We start from the raw sequence: 17334 nt of genomic DNA, 5'->3' as shown, positions 1-17334 counted from the left end.
AAACCAAATCCCATAAATGCCACGGGAAAGCTTCTGTAGCTCAGAAGGTTTTCCAAGCTAGAACTACTTTGAAGATTAGTTTCGCAGATCTGGCTTCGGAAAGCTGTGTAGAACAGAGCACCGCAGGGGGTTAGGTCGTGATAGTTACGAGACGTGCAGTTGGGGACTCCCGGGGACCTCTACTATCCCTAGGAATCCAGAGGAAACTACTTTTTTTTTTTTTTTCCCCAAAGCCTAAGCGGACCGTTTAGCGCAATCCCTGGCACGGGGTGGTGGCGCCCGCTGATAGCGTCATCTTGCTGAGCCCTTGCTTTGGTTTCCCTGGCAACCGGCGCGGTCCCGCCGGCGGCGGCTAGGCCAATGCTCGCCCGGCGGCCGCGGGACCCGCTGCAGGCGCTGAGGCGCCGCGGGCAGGAGCTGAAGCTGCAGGTAGGTCCGGGGGAGAGGGCCCCACTCCCCAGCCCCTCACCAGGAGACAAGTACCTGGCGGCCGCCATAGATAAAACCTCCAGAAAGCCTTGCGAGTCAACTAAGAACTCAGTCTAACGACTCACCAGCCCTCAACACCCTTCATCCCTCCCACCCATGTCTAAACTAGCCAGATCCACCCATCCCTGGGCCCCTCTCCTTTGAAATTCATCACTCTCTCTAAGTGTAACAGGTGTCAATGTATAGTCTTAATAAACTAACCCAGGACAGAAGATTAGTAATTTAAGAAAAGTTCATTTCAAAGGTGATCAAACACAAAAGAGGTAAGATCGCAAAGATTGTTAAATCACAAAGCTCGGTGCATGGAAGACGTGATGAAACGGGCAATGTATAAGCTATAAGATATGAGCTACAGCATTTCTGGGGTAGCAGTTTGACAAGATATAGCAAAACATTGATCCTTCTAGGCTGGATGATTACATTTGCAGGAATCAACCGCTTGTAATAATTTTAAGTTTGGGCAGAGATGTTTTTAATAAAAGAAACTGGATATGAATACATGACCAGTATTGGGGATGGATAAGCTACTCCATAAATGCATTATTATTACATAGGGCTCCTCAGTTCTTGTCTTGAGGAAAAGGATTTAGTGGCAGGACACAAAAACTTAAAACAAGTTTATATAGCAAACAAAGCACATAATGAAGGGGAGCCTTTTGAGAATGCAGCCCTTTTACACAACTCAGTGTGACAACTGAGTGTTCTGGCCTCCTTGGTTCTGTTATAATAGGGACAATCTAACTGCAGCTTGCAGAGTGTTTAACCACAAAGGACTGTCAGGAGACACAGCTACCAAGACAGGACTGTGGTTTTTCCTTGATGATGTCATTTGTAATTCCTTACCTACCGGCTATCATCTGATGGAATCTGATAGTGCTACGAGGAGATTTTTTTTCTAGAGCTTCTAGTTTAAATACTTAGGATAAGAAATCAAGTTAGGGGGCTGGGGATTTAGCTCAGTGGTAGAGCGCTTACCTAGGAAGCGCAAGGCCCTGGGTTCGGTCCCCAGCTCCGGAAAAAAAGAACCAAAAAAAAAAAGAAAAAAAGAAAAGAAAAAGAAATCAAGTTAGAAATGGAGTATAAGGAGTTAAAGACATGGCCCCATGGTTGAGAGCACTGGCCTTTCTTCCAGAGGTCCCTAGTACAGTTCCCAGCACCCACATGGTGGCTCACAGTTGTCTAACTCCTGAGGGTCTGATGCCTGATTCTGATGCGGGCACCAGGCACGCATGTGATGCACAGGCATGCATGCAGGCAAAATACTCATACACATATAAGAGAAATAAATACAGAGGTAAAAGAATGTGAAGTGGAATGCACACTATTTCAGTAACATTTATTCATAGTGTATACAAAAAGATGAGTGGGAACGCAAGGCAGGCTAGTGTGTGTGCAAACTGCTAATGGTTCTTGTTTGCCTATAGGTATTCTTTCTCAAGACACTGAATTCCTATTACTCTTAAACATAGCCAAGGGGAGAATGATGTAATTATATTATAATCTCAAAAAGGAGAAGAAGTAATAAATAGCCACTAATAGACTGTTCTTTGTTTTCTGAAATTGTTGATTTCCTTTAGAAGGGGTCTAACTATGTAGCTCTGACTAGTCTTGCACTTAAGTAGACCAGTCTGGCCTTGAGCTCACAGACATCCTCCTGAGAGCTGGGATTAAAGGCATGCACCACCATGCCCAGCTAGTTTACTTTTTAAGTCTGTGATCTGGCACCACATAGTTTTTCACTAAATAACTCATTTAATAACCTTTAACAGATTAAGAGACTTCCTGATGTTCATATGTTATCCAGTTTTAGATTTTTGTTTTAAAAATACAAAATTTTGTGTGTTTTCACCATAAAGAAGTGATACTTTTGAGAAGATACGTATGATTACCTGGATTTAAATATGCTTACTTATATTCAAATGTCATCCTTAAATATGTAGTGTTTCAACTGTGGAGGTGATGGGATCTAGGGGAATGGAACCAATATATGGGTGGACTACAGTCTCATGCACTAGCCAACTTTATTCAGAGCATCAGACGATTTATACTCTGAGGGTTAGGAAGGTCACGTGAGTAAAGTTCTCATGAGTTTAAGCTGTGTACAATCACAAGGACAGGCCTAAAAAACGTGTTTCCATAGAGGCACATGAATAACACAGCTGAAATAAACTCATGTCTATCAGCTACACCTGGGAAGAGCATAAAAACACATTCCAAGAGCAATTCCATGTTTTGAAGAAAATTCCTCACAAGCACTCAGAGTTCTCCTCACATGACTCCATTCTTGGATTGTGTTCTGGTAGTATACTTTTTTTTTTTTTTTGGTTCTTTTTTTCGGAGCTGGGGACCGAACCCAGGGCCTTGCGATTCCTAGGCAAGCGCTCTACCACTGAGCTAAATCCCCAACCCCTGTAGTATACTTTTTTATCAGCTGAAACATAATTTTAAAAATTTAAAGTGCAAAAGATTTGGCAAATATGTAGACAACTTTATATTTGAATCACAGTGATTAAAAAAAAAAGCAAACTACTATCTTCTGGAAGAATACAAATAAAATGGTGGAATACTGACTTCATAGAGTTTAGTAGACTTCTAACATGGAGTTCTGGATCTAATTTTATCTTTTTTTTTTTTTTTCCGGAGCTGGGGACCGAACCCAGGGCCAAGCGCTCTACCACTGAGCTAAATCCCCAACCCCTCTAATTTTAAATTTACAGAGACAATAAGAAAGCCAGGGGAAGCTTTAGAAGTACTTTATAAAAATAGTCGGGCATGATGGCACAAGCCTATAATCCCAGCATTTGGGAATCTAACCTAGGCTACATAGCAAGGCTCTCTCTCTCTCTCTCTCTCTCTCTCTCTCTTTCTCTCTCTCTCTCTCTCTCCTCTCTCTCTCTCATACACACACACACACACACACACAAACTTACTGGATTTGGATAATTAATATATGTATTTAGTTATTATATTTTAGTTAGATTATACCTAATCTGAGAGAATATTAAAAAATGCAGGGCAGGGGTATATAGCTGTTTTCTGCTGACCAGGGTCTTTGTCAGAGGAGGTAACTATGGGTCCATTGAAGAGGAGTCCTCTGGTCATATAGCAGGGGAGAGTCTTACCTTGACCAGCTGTGCTGGGTCAGGGTATTGTCATCCTGGATTCCTGAAGAGACTTAGAAAATAATTCTTCGAGGGCTATAAGCAGATGTTTGGTTATAGAGTAGAACTGGGAGCTTTTCTGGGAAGGCTAGGAGAGAGAGTGGGGGTCAGTGAGAGAAAGAGGGTGTAGAGTTAATTCAGAGTGACAGTGATTGGTCCCATTGTCAGGTCTGTTGCTCCAAAATGAGCTACCAAAGGAAAAGAATAGGAGAAAGTAGAGGCTAAAGGGGAAAAAGTTGTATCTGGGCTGGGATGGAAGGGATGAAGGTCCCCTGTAACCAGTTTCTCCACAGCATCAAAACATCTTTCTGCAGGTGTGTGGGAACAAATGGAACTGTTGTGGGCTTAGTACTGGGAGAGCTTGTGTGGGACCTTTGTCTGGGTATAGGGTGAACTTCAGTAGGTAAAATATTTAAAAGACAGGCTTAAAACAAAACTATGAGGATAATGAGGAGGAAAGAGAGATCAAGGGGGTTGGGAAGAACCAGAATGAGTAAGAACCAGAAGCCCATATAGAAGGAGGCTTGTGGTTGAAGTTTTGTCTAGCCCCTGTCTCTGGGCATCCTCTCAAACCAGTTAGAATTTATTGGTATGCAAGTGGCACTGTTTGAGGCAGGCACAGGTCCCATCCTTAGCAGCAGTCAGATCTAGTCCTTTTAAATTGTGGGACACCGCAGCAGCCAAGGAGTCCAGCTGGGCCTGAAGGGGGTTAACCTGATCTGAGTTGGTGAGCCAGACAGGTTTATTAATGCAAAGACTTTAGTCTGGGTATCTTAGTCACAAGAAGAGGGATGAGTTGGATGGCCCACAGCCCAATTAGTTCCCTTTTAGAGGTCACTGGAACTGCCTTTAGACATTTGGGGGGCATCAGTCTCTTGGTAACTGCTTCAAAGGCTGACAGAAAGGGGAGCAGCAGTTAGTGTCTCAGAAGAGGGCCCACCCAAGGGGCTATGATAAAATTTAACAAAGGGCAAAAATACAAACTTAAATCAAGAAGTGGTAACTGTAGAACTTTACAATGTTTTAAACTCTCCTTCTGTTGTAGGTTGATAGTTTGGTTACTGAAAGCCAACTAACAGGTGCTCTGGAACCAAGTAAAAGGAGAGATATTTACCAAAGGTAAAGTGTGCTGCCCATGCGCGCCGCCCGCCCGCCCGCCTGTTCAGGGGCTAGTTCAGTGCATGCTCCTTAATGATTCCCAGTGAGTCTCCCCTTCCCTCGCTCTTGCTTGCTCACTCTCTCACTCTCACCCTCTCCATCTCTCTCTTACTCTTTTCCTTTCCCCCAAAATGAAATAATAATGGAGAATAATGTGAAAGGAACAGTGAGTAAACGTTTCAGAAATGTATTTTAAAATACTGCTTTCTACCCAGTCTGACTGGAAGGAGGGAGCAAGCAGAGCTCTGCCGGAGGAGGGAAGCCTGCACGCAGTTTGTTCTCTGTGCTAAACCTTACATGTGGTACTCTGCGAACTTTCTCCATCTTCACAATAAGACCGGGAGATGCCTGCCAACACAGATGAGAAAATCAAATCAGATGTCAAAGTGGGAAGAGCGATACAAATGTTTTAGGGCAGCTAAGAAATCTGAGTTCTTTGTAGGGAACGTCGGTGCTTAGCTGCATTCTGCAGTGATGAGGGAACGTCGGTGCTTAGCTGCATTCTGCAGTGATGAGGCCGGAAGTTCCATGTAGATGCAGCACGGATCTAGAAGAAACCACACCACACCTGACAGCTGGAGACTTGCTGCCTTCATGACAGTAACTGTAAAAATTGCTCAGGGTCAGCCTCCGTAGCCATGGTAGAATCTCTCTAGCATCTTGGCCTGAGGAGCCCAGATTTGACGACCTGGTCATCAATCTCTAAAAGCCATTTGTCCCTGCTCAGGATAGTCACATCTTAACTGTCTTCGTGTGGCCAACTGTGCTCTAGGTGACCAGTTAGCCTTGCCACTCAAGAAACTGTGGCTGATTTAATAAAAGTATTGCCTAGTTCTGACAATAGAGGACTGACCTATATTTTATCTTTTTAAAATTTAGATGTATCCAGTTAAAACAGGCAGTAGATGAAAATAAAAACGCTCTTCAAAAATTAAACAAAGTGAGTATGATGAATCACCAAAATCTCCTTTTACACGAATACTTTAAGTGGGAATGGATTTCAGCTGCTAAGATCCTGGGTTTGCATCACGGGTGATGTCCAGCCACAGACAGCTCCAGATTGCTGATTTAATTTGCTTTAATTTGCTTTTGTTGCTGTGGTAAATGCCATGACTAAAAGCAACTTCAAGGAGGAAAGTTATTTAGTTCACAGATTACAGTCATCACCAAGGAAGCCATGGCAGGAGCCTAGAGACAAGAACGGTGGAGGCCATAGAGGGTTGGCTCACTGTTGGCCCTCAGGCTCACCTTCAGCTGCCTTCCTTGTACCCAGGCCCGCCTGCCTAGGGCTGGGGCTCTGACATAATTAATAGGCAGGAAAATGTCCCACAGGCCAGTCTGATGCAGGCCGTTCTTCAATGCAGATTCCCTTTGCCAGGTGTGTCAAGTGGACAGCCAGAATCCGCCACCACCATTGCCCAGTAGTTTATGGTGCGGCTTTCCTGGAAAGCAGAGCGGCTGGGACTTCAGATACTAAGACTCTTGCTGTACCCAGCACCACCAGTCAGGAAACCTGGGAACGGGGTGGTGGTGTTGTTGTTGTTGTTGTTGTTGTTGTTGTTGTTGTTGTTGTTTTGTTTTTCCCTTTCTTTTGCATTGGATTAGTTGTGTTTTACAGTTTAGACTTAGATTTAAAATGTGCGGACAGAGAAGATCTGGTTAAGAGGTCTCTTGCCCCCACGATAACTGCTATCAGTGACTGCAGAGGTGAGATGAACAGGGATTTGCTCTTGACAGCCCTGCCCAGGGTTTAAACACAAGCCGGGGTCTCTGTGGTGACCATGGCTAAGGCCCCACGGAGCATTTACAGTGGGAGCCACCTGTTCTGAATGGTTGATCCTGCACCTGAGCATGAATATGGCCTGGATCTCTCCAGTGACATTGGGCCCTTCCATGTCAGAGGCAGGCTGGCCCTTTAGGGGCAGTGAAGACCTCATTGCTCCTCATCCAAGGACAACAAAAGGATGTTTTCAAAGGGAGAAATCTTGTCTCACCCATAAATGCTGGAATACAGGAACAAGCCTTCCTTGTCTCTTAGCTGCCTAATATTCTACTACCGAAACCTGCCCCAGGCGACGATACAGGATCTGTAATGTAGAGTAAAAATCCAAAGAAATCCAAGTTTTCATTTGCTTTGAATTCTGAGTCAATGAACTTTAAACTCTCATCTCCAAGGTAAATGTATCCTCACGTTGGTAATTAATGCTTCCTTAAAACATTTTGTTATTTATTTATTTATTTATTTATTTATTTATTTTTGTTTTGTTTTGTTTGTTCATTAAGACAGGGTCTCACTCTGTAGCTCTGGCTGTCCTATTATAAACCAGAGTGCCCTCAAACTCAGGGATCTACCTGCCTCTGCCTCCTGGGTGCTGGGATTAAAAGTGTGCACCACAACACCTGGCTTCTTTTATATTTTTAAATATATTTTTTGGGTGTGAATGTGTGCCTGTCTGGCTGTATGCACCCCTCGCGCCTGCAGTGCCCTCAGGGACCAGAAGAAGTCATTAGATCCCTTAGAACCAGAGATATAGGCAGTTGTGAGCTGTCTTGTGCATGCTGAGAATCTAACTAACCTGTGTCTTCCACTGGAGCAGCAAGCACTCTTAGTCACTGAGCCATCTCCTAGCCCCGGTGTTATCCTTTTACATTAAATACGTTTAGGGATCCTGGGGTTGATTTTCCAATGATCCGAGTCCCTATTCTCTCGTAGGCTGACGAAGCTGCACCTGTGGGGAACTATGAGCAGAGGAAGGAGGAGGAGCACACACTTCTGGAGAAGCTAGCCTGCCAGCTGCAGGAGCTTGCTGTGGGCATCAGCAGGAAAGACACTCTCAAGTAAGCTCCCTTCTTCCCTCAGGCCTGTGGTAGCACCGTTGAAACTTGGTTCAGAATAGAGACATACCACAGTGTGAGCAGAAATGTCAAATACAGTACAGGCAATTCACGGACATTTGTTATGGATTCCAGAATGTGTTAGCTCCTGTGAGAGGTATAAAGAGTCATCATAGTCTCAGCTCTCAGACTGTCCTCTAGCTGGGGCAATAGACTAGAGATCTGAAAAGCCGAGTTAGAAAACATGGATGCTGCCTTAAAAGCAAGCCTTGATGCTAACAAAGGAGGCAGTTCAGGCTGTCCATTTACTCCATTTCCTCTTTCAAAGACCATAAATGTGTAAACATTGAAAGCAGGATCATGTACTTTGTTTTGGTTTTTGCTAGAAAGAACATTAATAATAGTTTTTTTAAACGATAGAGCAAATTATAACCCCTGTAGTTATGAGCAAATCCAGCTTGTGGAGAGAAAAGATCAATTATTGAGACTCTTCAAATGCTGCTGTTCTATTCGTTTAGATGGGATCTTGCTGTGTAGCTCAGGCCGGTCTTGGGTTTGTAGTCCTCCTCCCTCAGCATCTCCAGGACTGGAATTATGGGTATGCAAACATTCCCAGCTTGTTCTTCAATCTTTTACTTTGAACTCTAGGTAGAACTCGGATGGATATACATGCAAACATTCTGGAATTTTTCTGATTTTTAATATTAAGAATGACAGAATATCCAGTGTTGTGTTTCTGCTCCCATTAGAAATAACTAAGATCCAGGGGATAGCGGGTGGTGCAGCTCTCGGAAGACATTGCACAAAGCTGGACTGACATACTTCCTACACTGGTGATGTCAAACTGAGCCCTGGCTTTCACCTGTTCCCTAGGGATGAAATGGAATCTTAAACAAGAAACGAGCCTTACAGGGCTGAGGTGCCAGAGATCACATTTTAGAGTTGCTAAGTCCACTGGGACTGAGTTCTGGTACCATAGAGTGAAAGGACTTGGAGAGAGATAAGTACAGAAATCTGCTGTGTGTTGGGCTCCCTGGGGCATGATTCTGAAGACCAAGCAGAAGGCCTTTACTAAGAAGCTGAGAACACTGGGTTTGGTGGTGCATGCCTTGAATCCCAATACTTAGAAGGCAGAGTCGGCTTTGTTAGCTTGAGGCTGGCATGGTTTACATATTCCAGTATGTAAGTATTCCAGACCAGTATTCAGGGTTATGTAGAAAAACCCAACTAAAAGAAAAAAAGAAGAGGAGGGAAAGGAGAAGGAGGAGGAGAAGGAAGAGGAAGAAGAGGAAGAAGAAGGAAAGCTGAGAGCTTAACAGATTTTAAGGCTGGAGAAATTCAGACTTAAATCCTAGAGTAAAGAAACAAGATGCAGGTGAGGGGGTGCGCAGCACTCCAGAGGCAGGGGCAGGTGGACCTCTGAGATTAAGGCCTAGCCTGATCTACAGAGGGAGTTCCAGAATAGCCTGGGCTACTGCTGTGTAACATTAAACATATCAGCACTCTAAGAACACAATATAACCCCATGTATAAATATGCCCATCACAGTATCTAACAAAACATTACTAGACATGCCAAAACAAAGACAAAACTTGGGGGAGATAAATGAGCAGAATAGGCAGGTGGGGTGTTGTTAGTAAAGATGTGAGCCAAACAGTGGAGCTAGCTGGCAAGGACTTCAGTGAGTGATACATTAAAGAAAATTCAGGGGCTAGAGAAATGGCTCAGTGGTTAAGAGCACTGGCTTTTCTCCCAAAGGACCACGGGTCAATTCCCAGCACCTACAGAGCAGCTCATACCTGTGTGGGACTCCAGTTCCAGAGGCTCTGATACCCTCTGCAGACATGCATGCCGTCAAACACCAATGCACATAAGAGAAAAATAAGTAAGTCTTTAAAAAAGAAAGGAAAAATTCATCATGGAAGAAAAGATGGAGAAAGGGAAAGAGATAGCAGAGTTTATAGAGTTCTGGTGTAGAAGGTGATCGGATGAGCCTTCTGCAGCTGAGCCACACACCAGGCGATGGAGAACCCCACAATCAGATGTGCTCTAAAGCTCTGGAGAGATAGGAGTGTGCCATGTAACCGAAAGGGAAAGTGATGCCTAGGCTCGCATTGGACCAAATGTGAGCATTTCAGTATGCTGACAAATTAGACAAAAATGTACACATTGGGTGAGATGATGGGGATGTTAAGTGGGAAAATGAAAATTAGGGACAAAGGAAAAGTCTGGGATAAAAAATACAGTAGATGAAAATGTAAACACTGAGTTGTTTCTTAGCAAACCTCACACTTGAGGAAGGAATTTGTGACCCAAAAGGCAGGTTCAAAATTTTAATCTTATACACTGTGAAGGAGAAAGGGAAGGAGCAGAAAAGGAAGAGAAAAAGAAAAGAGGAGGACAAGGAAAAGATGGAGGGGAGGGGAGGGAGAAGGGCTGTCATGTATAGATAACTGACAGCTTAAAATATAGTTGACACATTAGTAAAAGAAGACAACTCTAACCTCTTGAAAGGACTGAGAATACCCAGAATTCTGCATGCAGAAGAAGCAAATTCTAGACACTGAAGAGAAAGGCAATTTCAGACAGACAGAAGCTGAACAAAGGTATCAGCCTGTCTTTCAGGCTGAAAGGAAATAACCCCATATAGAAATCCAATCTGCAATAAATGAGAGCTGCTGGGGTAGAATTAAAAATATGAGCTGGGTGTTGGGCACACTCCTTTAATCCCAACAATAACAAGGCAAAGGCAGACAAACTCTGTGAGCCTGGTCTACAGGAGTGAGTCCCGACAGCCAAAGCTGCATAGTGAGACCATGTCTCAAACAAACCAACAAAGCAAACAGCAGCAAAAACAAGACAGAAAGATAAAATATGAAAAACTAAGCTTTTTTATTTTAGATGCCTTTGAAAGACATTTGATTGTGTAAAGCAAAAGATATATTTGGGTACTTATGTATATAGTTTGGGGTACTTATATATATAGTTTGGGGTACTTATGTATATAGTTTGGGTACTTATGTATATAGTTGGTTCCATTCCTGTGACAAAACTCATAACCAAAAGCAGCTTGGGAAGGAAAGGGTTTATTTGTCTTACATATCCTGAGTCACAGTCCATCCAAGGAAGTCAGGTCAAGAACTCTAATCATGGCAGGAACCTGGAGGCAGGAACTGATGCAGAAGCCATGGAGGGGTACTGCCTACTGCCTTGCTCCCCATTGTTTGCTTAGCCTGCCTTCTTATAGAACTCAGCACCACCAGCCCAGGGGTGACCCACACATGATGGACTGGGTCTTCCCCTATCAATCAGTAATTAAGAAAATGCCCCCAGACTTGCCTGTAACCCAATCTTATGGAGACATTTTCTCAATTGAGGTTTCCTCTTCCCAAATGACTCTTGCTTGTATTAAATTGACATTAAATTTTCAATCACAATAGTCAAGTCTTATTATTTGCAGTAATTGTGTTTTATAAAGTTGCTATGAACACGGAATTAGAGATTACTAAGCAATTATACCTAGGGAAAATACAAGTTTAGAATTCTATAAGCTTCTGGTCATAGTGTTTTCAGCAACAGGGTAATACACAATATTGTTTGCATGTGTTTCTATTTAAAGACATATCACACACATGTGCACACGCGCACTGATTCATTAATACTAACCGAAAGCCAACAGAACCATAATTTACACATGAAAAGTCTTAGCCCCCCGCACATCTCTGCAAGGCAAAACCAGCTTTCTCATACTTAGAAGCACTTCATAACACTCCAGAAACCCATTTTGGAGCCATGTAAAAAGCAAACATACCACCACCGCCAATAACAACACAAAAAATGCAGAAGTTATGATGTTAAGTCAGCTGCAGCAAAGACATATGTTTTCTGCCTCAGAGCTAAAGGGAAAGAATGCTGCCGTGGTCAGCCTGAGGGGGAACTGAACATTGATAATTGAGTTTCTGCTGCCTTGCAAATGCCCACAGCTGACCACACACGCACTACACATGCTAGTTCACTTTACCCAGCAGACAAATTCAGACATAAAAACTGAAACTCCTGAATTAACCACATGTGATAGGAGCACAGCAGAGCACAGAGGAGAAGAGTGTAATTCTACTGTCTTAAGATTCTTTTATTTTTACTGATCATCAACTGTCATTACTGAGACAGTTGTTAAACTAAAGGTGACATGCCTGTGATGTTATCACTTAGTTATGTTAAAGGTAAGTAGAGTAGCATTCCACACTAACAAAGGCTACTCTCTAGCCCCAGCTGTCTTCGCCACCTCCGTGGCTAGCCCCATGGAATGACCACCCATCTCATCGTTCTCTTGCTACAGATCCTGCTCACATCCCCAGCCATCTGCCCCCTGTGGTTAGCTGTCACAAATCCCTGTAACCCAGTAAAATCAAAACTCTAGAGACTTGTGATTTATCAGTCAGATTTATATCAGTAAATTCTCAGCCCACAAAACACCCTCACAAAGAACGCAAAACTCAGTTGATATAAACACAAGCTACACACCTGGATGGGGCAAACGCACCCTACTTATAATTTAATCATCTAAGAAATTCCCAATGCTTATGGCTCCCAGGACTGTGTGGCTCTGGCTCCTCTTCCTCTCCTATAGGTTCCATCTTGCCTCCTCTCCGTCTCTTCCTCTGTCTCCCTCTACTCTCTGTATTCATCTCTAAAACTCTCAGCCCGCCTTCCTTTTCCACCGCCCAATCACAGGCTCTCACCTTATTTTGTGCCTGCCCTCACCTACATAAAGACAGCAACCCACAGCCTTGGAGTTTGGGTTTGTTTGTTTTTGTTTTGTTTTGTTTTTTGTAGACCCAAATATGTATATTGCTTATAAGAGTTATGTATTAGTGACAAATTATAGATGACTTCAAAGTAAAAGACTAGAAAATATATTATATGCAAAACTAACAAAAGCCAAGTAAGGCAGTTACTTTTTTTTTTTCATAAAGTACTTTTATAATTTTTGGGCTGAGGGTCACTAACACTTTATGCCCAGGAAACAAAGATTAGGTTCAATACATTCTAGAATAATGAGAATTTGGTTAAAATCTGTAATCCCTGCTTTTTTTTTTTTTTTTTTTTTTTTTTTTTTTTTTTTGCAGACCATTTCCCCCCCAACCCCCACCCCTGGAGCTGAGGACTGAACCCAGGGCCTTGTGCTTGCTAGGCAAGCGCTCTACCACTGAGCTAAATCCCCAAGCCCAAGGCAGTTACTTTAACTAGGCAAAGTAGATATTTAGGCCAGAAGTGTTTACTACATAACGGAGGACATTTTATATTTATAGAAGAGTGAGTTCAGTAGGCAAAATATAATCCTAACAACAGACTCAAATGTATAAAGCCAAAGTGGCCAGTAAATCAATCCATGGTACTCAGCGACCTTGACTAATAACATTGGTGTAGATTGTGTAGATCTCTGTGCACAAGGACACAGTGTGCTGCTTCTCAAGGTCAACGCACATATGACATCAATTGTTAATTAAATGAACTATGGAGCCACAAAATATTTGTCACTGTGTTTTTAAAAACTGAATTTGTTTCATGTATATTGTTTGAGATTTTGGAATTACATTAGAATTCAATAATAAAAAAATAGAAGTCACCAATATTTGCAAATTAAATCATATACTTTTATATAACTCATGAGTGAAAGAAAAGATTGCAATGATAGTATATTATGAATAAAAAATGAATATATCTTGTGAGTTACAGCCAAAGTGGTGCTTAGGGGAAAGTGTATAGCTTTGAATGAGTAATTTGGAAAGAAGATTGAGAATCAGAGCTTCTGACTTAAGGAGCCAAAGAAGAAAGGAAGGAACCAAAGAAAACCCAAGAAAGGGAACAAAGAAAGCAGCGGGAATGAGAACAGCTAAGTAGTGGTTCAGATCAACAGACAAAAGTCATGGTTTCTCCCCTTCTCTGCCCTCTCCTCTCCTCTCTTTTTTAAAAGATTTATTTATTTTATATATATGAGTACACTGTAGCTGTCCTCAGACACACCAGAAGAGGGCATCAGATCCCATTACAGATGGTTGTGAGCCACCATGTGGTTGTTGGGATTTGAACTCAGGACCTCTGGAAGAGCAGTCAGTGCTCTTAACCACTGAGCCATCCCTCCAGCCCCCTCCCCCTTCTCTCTTTTCTTTTTCTTTTCTTTTGAGAAACAATTACAACTCTTTCTGGGCATGGTAGCAAATGTCTCTAATCCCACAGGTGGGAGGCTAAAGCCACCGTTTGGCCAAGGACTGGGGTTATAGCTCAGTAGTAGAGCATTTGCCCAACATATTGAAGCCTTCAGTTCCGTTCTCAGCACTACAAACACACAAGACCAGCTAATCTAACCACGTTTATTCAAGGAAGTATGGGCAGAGGCAGAATTGAAGTCCGTGCCCCTGCTGTTGGCACCAAATAAGATGCTTGAGCAGTGTGCGTGTGCAGGGACCACTCCAGGGTCTGGCTACAGTCACTGAGCTCTCCTCCTCCACCCTCAGTGCCTCCGACTCTGTGAGCTCAGCCTGAGGGTGGAGACTGACAGCCAAGCTTTCCTCCTGCTTCCTTCCACTTCAGCTCCAAATGCAGAGCAGCTCTTGTCCATACATGCCCTCTCCGCTAATTATGTCACTGCGCCTTCACTGTCCCAGACGGTCCTCCTGACAGAAGTGTTTTTCACAGAGTTGAGGCACACAGTGACAAGGAAGAAGATGACACCACTGAGGATGATGAAGAAGAAACTGAAGAAACTGGTGGAGAGGAAGAAGAGTCAGAAGGGGACGAGGAAGGAAAGCAGGAGCAAGCCTCCCCAGAACATGCAGAAACTGTCACATACATTGCTCTTGGGGACTTCGCTGCTCAGCAGGCTGGCGACCTGACCTTTAAGGTAAGGTGGAGTAAATCTGCAGCATAGCCAGGGTAACTGCATGGCTGAGGGTATGAAAAGCTATGTGTGCTTGTGTTACACAGTCCTGGTATAATCCATCTTTAGAAAAATAACCATGACTTCTAAGTAGCACTAATTGGAGGATCTCTTATTAAAATTATCCCTTCTAAAGATTTTTTTAAATAGCTGCCGTTTTGATAACTCCTAATAAGAGTAAATTTTATAATTGTGATGTGCATGAAATCACTTAAGTAGATCCTCAGCTTGCAGCAACGGCATGCTTCATGTTGTTAGAGACACTTACGTCCCTGGCACTGGATTATGCCTTTACTCCCAGCACTCAGGAGGCAGAGACAGACAGATGTAAGTTCAAAACCAGCCTGGTCTACACAGTGAGTTCCAAGCCAGCCAAAGTTACATGGTAAGACCTTGTCTCAATAAAAACAAAACACCCGGTTGTGGATTTAGCTCAGTGGTAGAGCGCTTGCCTAGCAAGTGCAAGGCCCTGGGTTCGGTCCCCAGCGCCGAAAAAAAGAAAAAACAAAAACAAAAAACCACCCTCCTCCAAAATAAAACAAAAAACAAACCCCAAAACCCTCAGGGTATTGCTTCTTCAGTGCTAGGGAGCAAACTGCAGGCCTTACTAATGCTAGGCAACCACTTTCCCACTAAGTCAGCCTGGCCTGAGATTTGTGGTTCTTTGTTTGTTTGTTTAAACATATTTATTACAACAGATACAATTCACACCTGACTAGCTTTGTTTCTCCTTTCCCCTCCCACAACCATGTTCATTGGCCACTTCCCTGTGTTTGAGCAGCCAGTGTACTTTCAGCAGTACACTTGCCCAGCAGTACTTTGAAGTCCATTCTTACAGGCTGAACATGGATTTCAATAATTTATATAAATGTGGGTTGTCCTGAGATTTCACCTCACACCAGTGAGAATGGCTAAGATCAGAAACTCAGGTGACAACAAATGCTGGCGAGGATGTAGAGAAAGAGGAACACTCCTCCATTGTTGGTGGGATTGCAGATTGGTACAACCATTCTGAAAATCAGTCTGAAGGTTCCTCAGAAAGTTGGACATTGAACTACCTGAGGATCCAGCTATACCTCTCTTGGGCATATACCCACAAGATGCCCCAACATATAAAAAAGACACGTGCTCCACTATGTTCATCGCAGCCTTATTTATAATAGCCAGAAGCTGGAAAGAACCCAGATGTCCTTCAACAGAGGAATGGATACAGAAAATGTGGTACATCTACACAATGGAATATTACTCAGCTATCAAAAACAACGGCTTTATGAAATTCATAGACAAATGGTTGGAACTGGAAAATATCCTGAGTGAGATAACCCAATCACAGAAAAACACACATGGTATGCACTCATTGATAAGTGGCTATTAGCCCAAATGCTTGAATTACCCTAGATACCTAGAACAAATGAAACTCAAGACGGATGATCAAAATGTGAATGCTTCACTCCTTCTTTAAAAGGGGAACAAGAATACCCTTGGCAGGGAAGAGAGAGGCAAAGATTAAAACAGAGGCAGAAGGAACACCCATTCAGAGCCTGCCCCACATGTGGCCCATACTTATACAGCCACTCAATTAGACAAGATGGATGAAGCAAAGAAGTGCAGACCGACAGGAGCCGGATGTAGATCTCTCCTGAGAGACACAGCCAGAATACAGCAAATACAGAGGCGAATGCCAGCAGCAAACCACTGAACTGAGAACAGGACCCCCGTTGAAGGAATCAGAGAAAGAACTGGAAGAGCTTGAAGGGGCTCGAGACCCCATATGAACAACAATGCCAAGCAACCAGAGCTTCCAGGGACTAAGCCACTACCTAAAGACTATACATGGACTGACCCTGGACTCTGACCTCATAGGTAGCAATGAATATCCTAGTAAGAGCACCAGTGGAAGGGGAAGCCCTGGGTCCTGCTAAGACTGAACCCCCAGTGAACTAGACTGTTGGGGGGAGGGCGGCAATGGGGGGAGGGTTGGAAGGGGAACACCCATAAGGAAGGGGAAGGGGAGGGATTAGGGGGATGTTTGCCCAGAAACCGGGAAAGGGAATAACATTCGAAATGTAAATAAGAAATACTCAATTTAATAAAAAAAATAGAATAAAAAAAATAAATGTGGGTTGCGTTCAATCACTGCAACTTCCAGCTACTGTACATAGGAATGAGACGGTTATAGGAAAGTGCCACAGCAACAGTGCCCCAAGAAAGGAAAGGGGCACCTTTAAAAAATTGGGTGAAAGCAGGCCAAGGAACTTCAGAGGGAATGGGACACACAGGAAATGAAAACATCTCTTAGCAAAAACAAATGGAGCAGCACTGCTCTTAATCAGGTTCCAGTGCTGATCAATTGTCTCATGATATTTGTACACTGCTCATAAGGTTCAAAATCATATCCTCAGACACAGATCACCTGACACTTGCACGGAATTTTTGAAAATGCAAGATTTCTGAATGATAACTAGTCCGCCCAAATTTTTTCTTTTTTAAAAAAAAAAAAAAAAAGCTAATTTTGCAGTCAGGTTTCCATGTAAAAGGGTAGGTATTTAGCCACCTCAGCACTGATTAGTTTCAGATGTCTAAGCTCTGTTGCACATGGCTTCCCATGACTTCACTTTACAAAACATATTTACAATATGAAGATACATCTAGAAGAAGTCTACATTTCAAGGGAATTACAAATCTGTCTTGTATCTTTCTCCTGAATTGACTCACAGACCCTGTCCTCTTGTCATTTCATTTGTCCAGCTT

General features: G+C 43.1%; 1 protein-coding gene across 3 annotated transcripts in view; it reads left to right on the top strand.

Annotated features, from left to right (window-relative positions):
• The first annotated feature begins 325 nt into the window (after positions 1-325).
• Positions 326-17334, top strand: part of Nphp1 (nephrocystin 1) — a 55579-nt gene continuing 38570 nt past the window's right edge. For all 3 annotated transcript variants that reach the window (NM_001314004.1, NM_001314003.1, NM_001314002.1), the window contains exons 1-5: positions 326-429; positions 4696-4769; positions 5688-5748; positions 7522-7646; positions 14343-14547. In NM_001314004.1, coding sequence (NP_001300933.1) covers positions 361-429; positions 4696-4769; positions 5688-5748; positions 7522-7646; positions 14343-14547 — 534 coding nt within the window. In that variant the 5' untranslated portion in view covers positions 326-360. The remainder of the gene's footprint in view (positions 430-4695; positions 4770-5687; positions 5749-7521; positions 7647-14342; positions 14548-17334) is intronic.

The sequence above is a fragment of the Rattus norvegicus genome, chromosome 3, assembly GCF_036323735.1.
Source record: "Rattus norvegicus strain BN/NHsdMcwi chromosome 3, GRCr8, whole genome shotgun sequence".
Taxonomy (NCBI): domain Eukaryota; kingdom Metazoa; phylum Chordata; class Mammalia; order Rodentia; family Muridae; genus Rattus; species Rattus norvegicus.
The sequence above is the reverse complement of the archived record's forward strand: the minus strand, read 5'-3'. Positions and strand labels throughout refer to the sequence as shown.